The sequence below is a fragment of the Patagioenas fasciata genome, chromosome 2 (assembly GCF_037038585.1).
Source record: "Patagioenas fasciata isolate bPatFas1 chromosome 2, bPatFas1.hap1, whole genome shotgun sequence".
Classification (NCBI taxonomy): Eukaryota; Metazoa; Chordata; class Aves; order Columbiformes; family Columbidae; genus Patagioenas; species Patagioenas fasciata.
In genome coordinates, this window is record NC_092521.1 from 37599751 (window position 1) to 37613260 (window position 13510).

Sequence of the window (13510 nt, forward strand, 5' to 3'; positions counted from 1 at the left end):
GATTAGGACACCCCGGGGGGTAGAGCCTTAACGCATGGCCATGGGGGGAGAGGTGGGGAAGTAGAGTCGAGGAGAAGAAAGGAAAAGAAAAAGGAACGGTTGCTGCCTCCACGCAAGAAGCGAGGAGACAGCGGAGAGAAGCAAGGGCCAGAACGCGGGAGCTGGCAGCGCGGGGCAGGACCGGGACGAGCGGGCGGCGGTGCCGGAGGCAGCAGGGCGGGAGGAGCGGGCGGAGCGGCGCCCGGGCTGCGGTCTCCGCCCGGCTCATGCTCCCGGGGCGGCCGCGGCAGCCGAGGCACCCCCAGCCCTTCCCGCCCTACCCGCGGGGGTCTCGCCAGGAGCTTTCTGCCCCCTGTCCCAGCGGCGGGGCCCCGGGCAGCCCGTGCGATGTGATGGTGCCAGCGGTGCCGAGGGTCTCTCCCGGCACCGGCACCTGCCTCCCCCGCGGGGCTCGGCTGGGGTCCTGCCCGCTTGCCGGGGGCAAGCGATGTCCCTGGGCACAGGGCAAAGGCGGGATCCACGCAAAAACCGCGTCCCCCGCAGCCTCCCGCGCCGGCCGACCGCAGTCGCCCCGGAGGCGGTGGGTAGCCGGGGAGGAGCGGGGATGGGGGAAGGACACCCCGGGATGACAGCCCGGGTCCCGGGAGGGTCGGGTCCTACCCCGCGGGCCGGCCCGCGAGTGGAATGTTTTCCCGGAGTGACCTCTCATAGTACGCGCCCGCTAGGAAATTTCATTCAAGTATTTTTGTCAATGGGGTGTGGGGGGGCACCCTTCTCCCCGGCCCCCGGCCCGGCTGACGTCACCGCAGAGGCGATAAATATCTGTTGATATAATTGGACGTGAGATTTGGAGTTGCGATAGCGAAACTCGGCCCATCGCCGCTCCGACGGGCCCCCATGATTTATTCAGCAGTGGATCGGGGCACGCAATCGGGCTGTCAGGAGAGCGTCAGCTTATTAGGCAAGTTCTGCGTGATTCCAGGAGAGGGTCTAAGCTATAAAAATCCCGCGCTCCGGCTCTGATTAGGACCAAATCTGATCCCAAGTTCGCCAGGAGCCGGCTCTGAGGGAGAGCGAGAGGAAGAGACGCCGGGCACCGCCGAGCCCCGCCGCCGCCTGCCCTGCCCTGCCCTGCCGCCGCCGCCCCAGGTAGGTGCGGGCCGCGCCCGGGCGCGGAGCGGGCTGCGCTGCGCTGCGCTGCGTGGGGCTCAGCGCGGGACCCGCTGGTGGCAGGGAGCTCCCCCGGCCGGGCGGGGAGGAGCAGGGGAGCCAGGACCTCGCATCACGCAGTTTTTGGGGATAGATGCCTGCCGCAAGCACCCCACGCACCCTCCCACCTCCCGGATGGGTGAAGAGGCTCAGGTCCACGCACACGCGTGGAGTCTCTCCACAGGGGCTCTGCCCAGCCTCGTCCCCGGGAACCGTTACCGGCGCAGCCCACAGCCTCCCCTCGGGGCTGTTTCGCGGGTGGAGGCGACTGCCTCGACGACAGAGGCCGGCCGGGACCGAGCGCGGCAGGGTCGCGGTGCCCGGGGCACGGAGGGGTGCGGAGATGAGCGTTTCAGCACCGGGACAGCGGTGGCGGCGAGAGCCCCCTCCCCGGTCCCGCACTGCCCTCCCCGGTCCCGCACTGGTTGCCCTCTCTGCCGCCGCGGCTCGGCTGTGTAACACCCGGCCCCCCCGCTCCCCCTCTGCCTCCTGCAGGTTTGAGCCCCGACCATGAAGATCCCGCTGCTCGTCTCCACGGGAATCCTGCTGGTCGCCCTCCTGCCCTGCCAGGAGTGCAGAGCTCTCAGCAAGAGCCCGATAGCCCCGCACGGGGCTTTGCACCAGCCAGATTTCTTCCAGCAGCAGCAGCAGCAAACTCTGCCCGTCCTGCTCCGCATGGGAGAAGAGTATTTCCTGCGCCTGGGCAACCTCAACAAGAGACCCGTTGGCTCTTTTTCCGCCTCTTCCAGCAGCACCAGCCACCTACAGCCCGAAGCCTCCGCCAGCAACTTTTTCCGGGAGGCGGTGCAAGAGCTGCAGCAGCTGCCCGAGCGCTCGCTGGGGAGCCCCGAGGAGGGCGAAGGCGAGGGGGAGGCCGTGGAGAGGGAGAAGCGTTCCGAGGAGCCCCCTATTTCTCTGGATCTGACTTTCCACCTCCTGCGAGAAGTCTTGGAGATGGCCCGAGCCGAGCAGCTAGCGCAGCAAGCTCACAGCAACAGGAAACTGATGGAGATAATCGGGAAATGAAACGGCCCCTCCCCGCCTTGCCAAAGAGATTCCGCAGTTAGCACAAGAATAATTACACCGTCCGATGTACCATAGTGCTGCTCTGATGTCATCTCTTTATTTTTATATAGCTTTAAACCTAGAAGGGTGTACTCCGAACAGCCTCTGTCCCTTGACTAGCATGCACAACCGTGTATCAAGTGCAGAAACACGAGTCTCGTTTGTAACCTCCCTCTACCTTTATTTATTTATCCATTTCCCAGTTATTCTAGTGCCATCGCTATGTAGGGATGTGTGGGCATTGGAAAAAATGGTGTCAAGAAGACAGATAACTTTTCTGCTGGGGGCAGGGAGGTGGGAGGGGGAATCTCTGTGAGCTACTCTAAATACACTTTTTTTCCTGTAAACATTTTCACAATAAAACATCTTTTCAGCGCTCGGTCGATTTTGTTGTGTAAGAGAATGTTTAATATTTATATTTTTAATAAAAGCTGCAAACTAATGATGGCTTGATAGACTTTCTTCCCCAGATGCCTGAGGGCTGCTCCCCCGCCCCACCGCTTAACGGGCCGGGGACACGTAGAGCCGCAGGGAGCCCCAAGTCACTCCCGGGGATATTTTTCCCCCTCCCCGTCCCTGTGGGCTCCCCCAGAGGCGCGCCCCGACGTGCTGCCGACCCCGGCCACCGGGCAGGGGCTGCCCCACGCCGCCGCCCTCGGCACAAGCTGCTCCCGGAGATGAGGGGGATCGGGAACCGGTCGGTGTCCCCCAGCCCTGCCGAGTCCCACCTCAGCAGCCCCCCGAAGTGGCTCCCCGGCTCCTCCAGCTGCGGTCGGGACGGAGCAGTCTCCTCCCGCCAGAGCGCAGCGATGGGAAACCGGTGAGGCGCTCCGGCATCTTTCTATTGTTTTCTTCCTAGCCCTGCTCATTCTCCCCGCATCCCTAAAGAGAAGGTTTCTCCCCGCTTCGGCTCCCTCCGACCCGGTCGTTTTGCCCAAGCCGGATCCCTCCAGGGGCGCTGTGGAGGTGGCGGTGCGTATGAGGAAACTTCCCGGGATGAACGGAGGAAAACCTGCCAGGACAACAGGGAGAAAATAGGAAATCCCTCAACCCAAACCACATCACAGGGAAAAACTGCTCCAACAGCGGAAGGCGATGTGACAGCAGTGGCGGTGCGGAGCGGTGATCACCCTGGGCTGTGCGAGTCTCAAAGCTTTGCGCGGACCTCACCTATGCAGCTCCCCAGAAAACTTTTCTCAGGAGCGTTTTCCAGGGGAAACAGATACAAGTGAGGGTGGATGTGACTCAGCCCCATAGCCAGGGATGGCCAAAACTGGGGCTGACCCTTCATAGCCTGCAGACCAGGCGCTGCCTTGTGTCTGCACTGCCAGCTCACCCATCCTGTTGTGGCACAGCGCAGCCCTACACCATGGCACAGCCCCCTGCCAAAAGTGTGTTTAGTGCCTGGCTTGGGGCTGCTGGAAAGATTTACACTGAACCCTGGCGCAGAGCTTGACACCTGGTCCCCCATGGCACCGAGCACTCCCTGCAGCCTGCCAATCTGTCTTAAACACTACTGAGTGCTGACACCCTGTCCCCAGTGACAAAACTTGCAGAGTGTCACCTTCAGTACATATTGTAGAGCTTCTTCTAAGACACAAATCCTATTTCATTGAATGGCTCAACACCTGCCATGCACATGGAACAGTGCATTTGGCATTCACCTTTTCTGCAGGGCGGCATGGGGCCTTCAAGTTAAACCTTGAATGAATGCCTGTGACCTCCTCACCACATGCTGGTTTCATGCAAGAAAGTGCCCCTTTTCCTACATGCATGAATGACTGAGAAGACGTAGATACAGATAACGGTTGGACAGACGTGGGCAGCACCCTAATGTCTGCCCCACAGGCTCAGAGCGGTGTCCTGCATTCCTGCACAGGGGGTGGACGGTGCTCTTGGCAAGTGCATTTTCCTCATCCCTGTCCCTGGGCACCTTCTCTACAGATAACCCCTTTATGTGAGCATCATCTCTTGTGCCTTAGCAGGAAGAGCAGGTGTGAAGGAAGAAACAGCAGCTTCCCTCTCCTGTGTGCAGCCTCCATGGCCAGGGAGGCAGTGGTACCGTGGAGACTACGAGAGACTTCAGGGAGGTGTTTATGTGCAAGCCTCTCTTAGGGCGGCCAGGGACATGATAGTGGCACTGAAGTCACCAGCACCGATGAGCTGGGATGCAGGAGGATACTGAGAAGAAACGCTGTGTTGGCAAAGGACGGTACTAGTGAATATTTTAACTAACAATATTGGTGAAGCATTTACACCTACACAGGGATGTGCCAAAAAGTGAATAACAAAACACTAGCAGTGCTCAGCCTACATCTGTAGTCATGCTATTTCACCCCTGGAAACAAGAAATGATTGGAAAACACTCTGACTACAATACAGTATAGCAATTTTCCCCCATGCTCCCATCCCTCTCAGGACTGTCATCTCAAGGGCCAGGTGTGATGTGGAGGTCAGTTGAGTTCCTGGGAACGAAACCTGCTTGGATGTCCTTTTCCAGGCCAGTTTCTTTGCTGACTGCAGCCAGGCTGTCTGTGCTCACGATCCCTCTGAGAAGCACAGCAGAAGCCAGCCAAAGTGAGTCATCATTCATTCAGTGAGTTCAACCAGGAGAAGGAGAAGATATGACGAGCCGGCTCATCACCCCTCTCATTGCTCACGGGAGTTTCCTCCACTTGTCCTTGAGGGGACGGTTCAGAACCAGTCTGTAAAGAAAGGAAAGGTTGACAAATGGAAGAGGAAAAGATGAATTGCATTAAAATCCTTAAGATTTCACAACACACAGAAAAACAGAATGAAGTGAGAAAGAGGAGAAAAGGCAGGGAGCATGGAAATTTGGAGAGGCCAGCCAGACTTCTAATGCAGAGAAGTCAGAGGGACTTTTGCCATGGACAATGGCAAAGGGAGGATTAGGCTGGGTGAGCGTGTCACACCTGTGCAAAGGGCTTAGTCCGGATTTGGACCTCTGGAATATTATCACTGAAGGTGATAACTGCCTGTTCAGAAGTTATCCTGAGCCAGCTTGGCTCGTGTAGCTGGACCTCCAGATTGATGCGGACCAAAGCCAAAATTTATTGTCTGTGCATTGCCAGTCGAAATGATACTTGTTCTGCTGTCGTGAAATCTGCCTTGAATGTGGTTTTCTTTTTTCTTTTTTTTTTTTTTTTTGCTTTAAAGTCTTTTGATATTTATTTCACTTTGATTTCACTCAGTCCAAGAACAGGAAATAAATACTACAGAGATATAAGTTTCTGCTTATATCCCAGGCCAAATTCTGTGTTTGTTCGCACAGGTATCCTGTGCTTACAGTAAAAAAAAAGGAATCAGGACATGACACGCTGTAGCTACTAATCACAGAAATTATTGTTATTTTTTAAATTAGCTGAATATTTAACAGGCCGGTATGATATACAGAAAAATTTTTGCTACTTCCAGTGTTTTCAGATTCCTTTGTTGGAGATTAAAGACCAACTTTGTGACAGTATCAGAAAATCTATTAAAGATAAAATATTAAAAAATGGGTGATTTGGTAGCTAAGGGATGCCTTTTGTCTTCATCATTAAAGTCACAATTTAACATGCAATATACAGGATATTTTTTTCCCCTCTGTATTCCTAGATATGCACAGACATTATTGTACATTCTTGAAATTAAAATAGCCAATACCCACAGCCTTCTCTGTGCAGGGTTTCACCTTACTTTGGGAACTTCAGTGTGATCTCAGGAGAACTGTTTGCTGTCAAGATACTAACTGATGGAGGGAAAATGACAGAGCAGTGTCCTATGAATTTTAACACGACTCAATAATTTGTAACACTGTCCTAAAACGGAAAGTTACCAAAGCAGCGATGCTAACAGACATGTCCAGGAACAATGAAGCAGGGGTGCTTGTGAGGAGCTGAAGCATGGGATGGATGATTTTTCCAAGCATTTTTATAAGTGCTTAATGTTAAAGTGTACCACAGGAATTAGTAAGAACTAACGGTATGTTTAGTATAAATTGGCTACTGGGCTTCATTCCAGTTACTACCTATTTGAGTGTGTTACACCAACAGCCAAGAAAGCATGGATGTATGAAAAAAGTAGCTCCCTATTTCTTTATATCTAGTTAGGGTTCATAGCTCCCTTTTCAGACCTAGATTCTCATTTGCTCTTAACTGGAATAGCCCTACTTGTTCCAATGAAATACTATCTAAGAATTTGCTTTAATACTTGAAATGTGGGCTAATCTTTGACTTAGATTCATATTTTCAATGCAAAGCACTCATTGCTACTCATTGCAAAATACAGAGCTCAGAAAGGATTTTTATGGACAAGGGTCTTGCAGAAGAATATAGCTTTGCTTGCTAGCTTTACCACGTACTGTAAAGAGAACACAGGCATGGTGAAAAATCTGGGAGAAACAGCTGCCCACTTGAACACAGAAGTCTGTTTTCAGCAATGCTGGTGAGATGTATCGTCTCCCAGGTTAATGAAAAAGTATTGTAAAGAGTCTGGCCCACAGGGCCAGATCTTCAGCTGAAAAGGCATGTAGCTAATTGAGTCATGATTGTAGAAGATCTGCCTCTCAGCCCAGGGAAGTCCTGAATGCAAACCTTTCAGCTGAAATCTTCCAACACTGATTACAAAAGTCAGGTATCAGCAGTAAATACACGACCAGACTTTCTGAGTTGTAAGGGATTCTGCACTTTCTTGATCTCATTGGATGCAGGCATGTAGGTGTTTTATTAGCCCTCTATGGTGTTGAAAATTTTGCCTTTTATTTTTGGAAATGCAGCCAGAGTGTCTGGACTAGCTAAAAGTAATTTTGAAATTGGTTGTGCAATTTGGTGCACTGAACCCTGAGCAGTGTGTGTAAGCAGGCGTGGGACAGCCCTCCCCACTCTCACCCTGCAAAGAAATAGGACTGCCAAGAGGTTTTAAAAAAATTTCCTGTATTTTCATTCTTTTTTACTTAAAAACACACTGGTGCCTTGTCATTTCTCTTCCTGTGCAAGACAGGCTTTCTTTAGTACTTCCACTTGACGTTTCAACCAGCCATTATCCAGACATATACACTAAACTAAGCTTTAGTTTTGAGCTAAGAACTATCTATGGGCTTAAAGTTAAGTAGCTTGTTTCATAGAATGTGGGCCTAACATGTTAAAAGGAAAAAAGCACAACGTAATGACTGAGACTGGCCAGGTGACTGCATTGCCTTGTTAACCAACTCTGCTGGTGCTGCATTTCGAACAAAACAATCTTTGTCTGCATCACTGCCAAAACTGTATTTCATAACGTGTTAACTCCTTCATATTCTGCTGTGATGACATCTTCCTGTGTCAGCAAAATGATGTTGGAGCTCCAACACATTCCCACTGGGTTTGGCTGGAGGAAGCATTCACTCCCTGCACCTTGTGGGACTCAGCAGGCTGCCACTCTGCAATACCTTGATGTGCCTTTCTGAGAGCAATCATTTGCCATCACACCCAGCCGGGAGCGAAGCAAGAGTACAACTGACAATACAGCCATTCCTTGGCTTTTAGGCTTCTATTTTCACATCTGTGACACTTTGGTATTTGTGCTCTGAGTCACACAGTGACTGAGGTACGCTATTCCCATGCGAGGCAAAAGACCATCAAAAGGTGCCAGGAGTGACCTTGTCCACACTATTAAACCTGTTCCTCCCTTCCAATGGCAACCCACACTACCAGGATTGTCTGAGACAAAGTTTTCAGCTCTAGACTTCTACAGAAAACAACTTTTTTGAACCAGGAGATGATTCAGAAAGGTGGAAAGCAGAAGTGGCTCTCCTCAGTGTTAATACAGGGGGCATTTGACCCCTCTGGAGGTCCTTGCAGTCCCAGCCTGGATCACCTCGCTCTCCCTGTTACCACAGCCCTGCCAGAGCAGAGCTTTCTGCTGAGCACAGCACAGCCCTTGCCACACGCCTTTCAGGTGGTTCCGATTCAACACTTCATTGTGTCTGTCAATTGTTATTAGGTAACTGTTGCTAAGCTTCTACCCAAGCTTTATCTTAGTCTTGGAGATCTCATGGGTAGGGCTTGTTTTTCATATTACCTAGAAAAACAACTCCCAACCCTTGATTTGGGTCCCTAACAGCAATAAGGAATAACTAGAGTGTTTACCTCAGATTACACTAATCGCATTAGGCCAATGCTGAGAGAGTGCTGAATACTTACACTTTGACTTACATTTTCCCTGTAGTGTGGAGTGACATCAGATGATGCTTTCAATAAGCACCAGGAATTTTCACCAGGCCAGCTCATGAAGTGGGGAGGGAAGCACACCCTGCATGACTGATGGATTTGTTTTTCCCATAAGCAAAGCCCAGGCTGGACTTTACGGTGCCAATTCTTTGGAGGTGCTGAGCAACCACAACTCCCATCGGGCAGCCATTCAGCACTCCTCAGCATCTGGCACACTAGAATTTGCATGAATTAACAGTGTAAGGATCTCAGTGCTTAACCTGATGAGTCGTATCCAAGTTGCAGGTATTCAGCATATTTCAGGATTTGCTTCCTTAAGCAGAGTGCTACTTAAATCTATATAAGGTTCTTGTAAAGGGTGTGGAGGGGAGGAAAGGGGTGGGTGGGATGGTTTTGTCATAACACTTTTTTATTAGGGCCCAGCAGTTACCCTATTTATGCTGGGGAAAAATAGGCAGTCAAGTCTTCTACATATTTGAAACACAATGAAGTCTACACTCTGTTTTCTGATTTACGATCGCTAGTCTCCATAGTCTTTAGGTACAAAGAGTGGGGTCCCTGTTACCAAACTTCGGTCATCCAGAAATGAGATATATCCACTCAAGCAAACTGTATTCATCCCCTCTAATGGGAGTGAGAATAGAAAGGCACCACCAGATGGTGATTTGTCCCATCCTAAAAGAAGCATCTATAGGGTGCCTTGCCCTCTGGAGGAACCTGTTTCTCTCTGCTGACTCTAGAGACACACCTGGTGACAGGGTTAGACTAGATTTGGCTTTTAAGTAACTACACAAAAATATTCCAGGCAAATACTTCATGATATCAGAAAACTGCTTGATAGGAATGGAGAACATTCACTGCACTATTACTTTTTACAAGATCAGTAATTCTTTAATTTGGGAAATCAGGACAAAAGATGAAGTGTCTTCATAGTCTTCTTCAGTTTGGTTTTTGTTTTGGTGGTTTTTTGCTTATTTTTGATGACTTCTGATGAGATTGGATCTGAAGAAACAATTGTTATAGTGGGCCTCTCAGAGGTTATGTCACACCAGCTTGCAAAGAGATGTGAGAAATAAGAGAAATGAGGGCTGAAATGGTTGTTTCCTTCAGGGCTGTAGATCATCCACCAGTATATTTTATCCAGAATGAGCATGACTAATGATGACTATTTTTTTAATAAATCAGAAAACAAAAATGGTTGCTGTTTTTTTGCTGGCCACAGAAGAATATAATATGCCTTTGTTGGCAAAGCAAAAATGATCTCCTCACAATTTTTTAACAAATATGGTCCTATCTAGTGAATTTGTTGTAGTTGAACATTTTGTGTCACCTGAGTATGTTATTCTTGAACTACTGCTGAATTCTCCAAAGCTGTATTTACCAACTTGTGGAATCATGGTCTCAGTTTTAACTGAATTAATGAGAAATGTCTACATTTACAGTGAAATAAGGGAGAAAAGAATCAATGTGATTTGTTAGAAGTCAGTGTGCCCTAGGAAAAGGGGTTATTTCTTACAGTTGTGCACATGGATGCACCAGTTGCTTACAAACAGTCCACTTGTGCAGCTATACCAATGTTTTCTGGAACAGCAGCACTAAACAAAGCAGGTCCTGCCCCTTGGCTCCCCATCCACCTCCTCCCGCTTTGCCTCTGTGGTTCACTGTCCATTTGCATTGCCGCAGCTGTTTGCAGGGCTGTGCGAAGAATAGGAATGTCATTGAAATGACATCAATTTCTTGTTGTTTTTTTGAGGTGAATGAAGGTATTTTTAAGCCTGGACCATTTGAATGATTTGGTTCCAAAAAACAGCTGCCTCAGCACAAATGCCATGTGAGTGGTAGCATCTGGGCAGGAAGAAGCAGCAGGGCCATTTGGCAAGAAATTCCTAAATCACCTTTGCTGCCACAGAAAAAAAATGGATCTACACCCTTAGAGGCATGTGAACTACCCAATGCCTTTGCTGCCTCCTCTTGATCCAGCCGGAGAGCAAGAATGTGACTTTGTTAGAAAATGTGGACCTTGGAAAGAAAAGCAGTGAAAATACAAGCTTCTTACTTCTACGGTTTTGGAAGCTTCATAAAACGAGTGAGAAATTGGAGTTAATTCCCATGTTTTAGCTGGTGTGTTTAGAAACAACCCCCAGTGTTGACAAGAACAGGCATGATTAAAAAAATGCTAGCTGGTCACAAAGCCATCACGGAATCTGTAGGCTATGTTTGTCTGCCTCGGATGTCAAATGTTGCACTTTTGGCATTCAGCACTTCCAGGCAGCGGAAACAAAGGGAGCACAACAGGTTTTTTTTAAATAGTTTAAACTTTAGTTCGAGCATTTTGTTTTCATATTTTTATGCAGTCTAGCTCCTTCAGCGTAACACCTGGCAGCTGTCACATATATCATAACAATATTGTTCCAAGCTAAGAGGCTGCTTATTTTGTATGGATCTTTTCTCTTTATTAGTGGGAACCAACAGAATATTTTCTGAAATAATTGCTATAATTACCTGCCATGGAAATACACATGGTGGCAGACACAATAATATGCACAGACAAACTCCATCACTCACAGTACTAGATATGTCACTCTCTTAATACTCTTAATAGTGGTCAGTAATGAATTTTAAAAGTCCATTGGGAGGAAATGCCTTTCTTCAGCAGATTTTCATTATATTACAATTAACATTATGTGGCTAATGTCTAATGCAATGTCTCTTACATAATGACCTTGAAGAGACCAAATGTATTTCAGAGGAAAACAGCCTGTCTAGCTTATTTTGGCATAGGATCTGCACATCTCCTGTGGGACACTTGAACTAGTGGTGGAAACAGTTTTAGAGAACAGTGTGAGGGAGTGTATTTCTTCTGTTACTGGGGACAAAAGAAATACAATTCCCTTATTTATGTCACATATCTTTTTCATGACACTAACAAAAAAGCCAGAAATAAGATATTTGTTTAATATTTCACCCACTGATGCTCCTCACTGGCATTACTTGTTTTTGGGAGTGATTAACGACAAATCTGCATAAAACCTGGTCCCACCACTGTCTAGGGAAATGAAGGAAACCCAGCAGAGAAGTCTTACAAACACAGGAATGTTAAGGCTGCATGATCAGAACAGTCTTTCCTGGATCTATTCGCACATCATTCTTTGTTCCTCATGCAGAGAAGTTTTTTAGGACCTCCTGATCAATGACCCATCTGTCACTTCTGCTCCCTTCCAGCCCTGCTGGAGAATTTTCCAGCAAGTAAACGACCCTCTTGAGAAGGTGCAGGAGTGAGCAGCATGTGCTAGCCACCCGTGACAGAAAGCTACTCACAGCCACCAGTTCTCCGCTCTTCCCCCAGCTTCTGCTTCATCAGACAGATTTGTATGACTTCAGATCAATGAGTTAAATGTGAAGTAAAGACCTCCCAAGAACTTCTCTGTGGCACTAACCCGTCTAGTACATGTCAGAGAAACTTTGCTATTAACTCTCAGAGGGAAGTAGCAAACCTAGTAATGGTTTAACGGCATGTTTGCCTCTGTCATGTAGTCTTGCCTTTGAGTAATACGTAGTGTTGTAAATGAAAGCTTTTTCTTCCTCTGCAAGTGGTATTTTTGCAAATCCAATGAATGAGACAGAGTGCCAGTTCAGACTATGATTCACCCCTGAGCTCCACTCACAGGATCAGATAGCGGAGCTGGTGTAGCCGGGAGGTGTGTGGACACATACTGTGCCATGGGATCGGAGCACTGCTCACATTGCGAGTGACTGACTGAGCTGGGCCGTTGTACGTATGCAGGAGGTGGTATATGAGTTGTGGACACAGCACACGTTCTCTGAGAGGCAAAACCACACTGATGGAGATACCAGAAGAAAAGCTGCAATGTCAGCGAAAGCAACCGGTTGCCATTCTGTAAAGCCACCATGTAACACAAAAAAATAAAGTCTTGGCCACAGTTAAAACACTTTTTTCCCTCATGACCTGTGGCTGCTTCCCCTTTTTCTTTGTGTGCTCATTTTTCCATGTCTTCAGTTGCCTGAATCTTCTCCTTAATATGACTGCAGCAACTGAAACTGGTAGCCAAGAAATGACTCTACTCCAAGAATAATACATTGCTCAGTGAGTAGCACCATGACTTTCTGGACAGACGTCTGTTGTGTCACGTCTCACACTGTAATCTCTCCTCACCCATTAGCAATGCTGGCTTGCTTGCACAGCACTCGGCCAGCTGATGCGCAAGATATTAAATCAAGCTTCCTCCTGCCCATCTCTCACTGTTCCCAGGTGAAGTCCAAGGAAGCTGTGATAAATACTGCTCTTAAAGCCTCTGATTCAATCACAGTTATTGACCGGATTTTACAGAATATAGAGCACATATCAGAGGCAACTGTTCTCAGAGGCAAGCTTGGAACTGAGCAGCATCTGGGTGGGCACCAATTCAATTTTCTTTTTAAAGGGGTCCATTTATTTTATAAAATTAAATTATGAAATTGTGCATAAATATAAAAATGAATGTATTAAAATATAAAGCTGGTGTCAGACATTGGAAAGGCTCACCAGCACTGATGGGGCAACAACAGCTTACCTTTCTTTCCTCAGTAAGGCATTTTGTAATTGAGCAAGTCATACAGCAAGTGTTTCATAATGAAAAATAGCCACTTCTTCTGTGTGCAGAAGTGCTGAGGCAGGAGTGCTCTAAGGGACTGGGTCTGTATTTTGATTGCCACCTTTGGTGGCTGAGATAGACTGAGGCAGATTTTATGGGGTGCTTTCTAAATTAAAAAGAGCAATGAGAAATTCAAATCACTTCTTCTCTGGGATTGTAAGATCCTAATTTTCTGCTCAGTCACAGGTGTGACATCTGTGTTGGACATCTGTAGCATGGCTTGGACATTGTGGCACTCATCTATTTCCATTGGCCAGTACCCTGGGATAACAGGTTTTCTGAATTAGTCACTGATCTCTTACTCAATGACCTGAAGATTATTGTAAAGATATCAGGAATACATACCATTAAGACTGAATCAAAGCTGTTTGACAT

General features: G+C 48.2%; 2 protein-coding genes across 7 annotated transcripts in view; one reads left to right on the top strand and one right to left on the bottom strand.

Moving 5' to 3' along the window:
* Positions 1-837: 837 nt before the first annotated feature.
* Positions 838-2716, top strand: CRH (corticotropin releasing hormone). The gene is made up of 2 exons (XM_065831778.2): positions 838-1149; positions 1705-2716. The coding sequence occupies exon 2, from the start codon at positions 1720-1722 to the stop codon at positions 2233-2235; it is 516 nt and encodes a 171-aa protein (XP_065687850.1). The 5' UTR covers positions 838-1149; positions 1705-1719; the 3' UTR covers positions 2236-2716.
* Positions 2717-4579: 1863 nt separating this feature from the next.
* Positions 4580-13510, bottom strand: part of TRIM55 (tripartite motif containing 55) — a 37120-nt gene continuing 28189 nt past the window's right edge. For all 6 annotated transcript variants that reach the window (XM_065831774.2, XM_065831772.2, XM_065831776.2 and 3 more), the window contains one exon: positions 4580-4979. In XM_065831774.2, the coding sequence (XP_065687846.1) occupies positions 4969-4979 (11 nt within the window). In that variant the 3' untranslated portion in view covers positions 4580-4968. The remainder of the gene's footprint in view (positions 4980-13510) is intronic.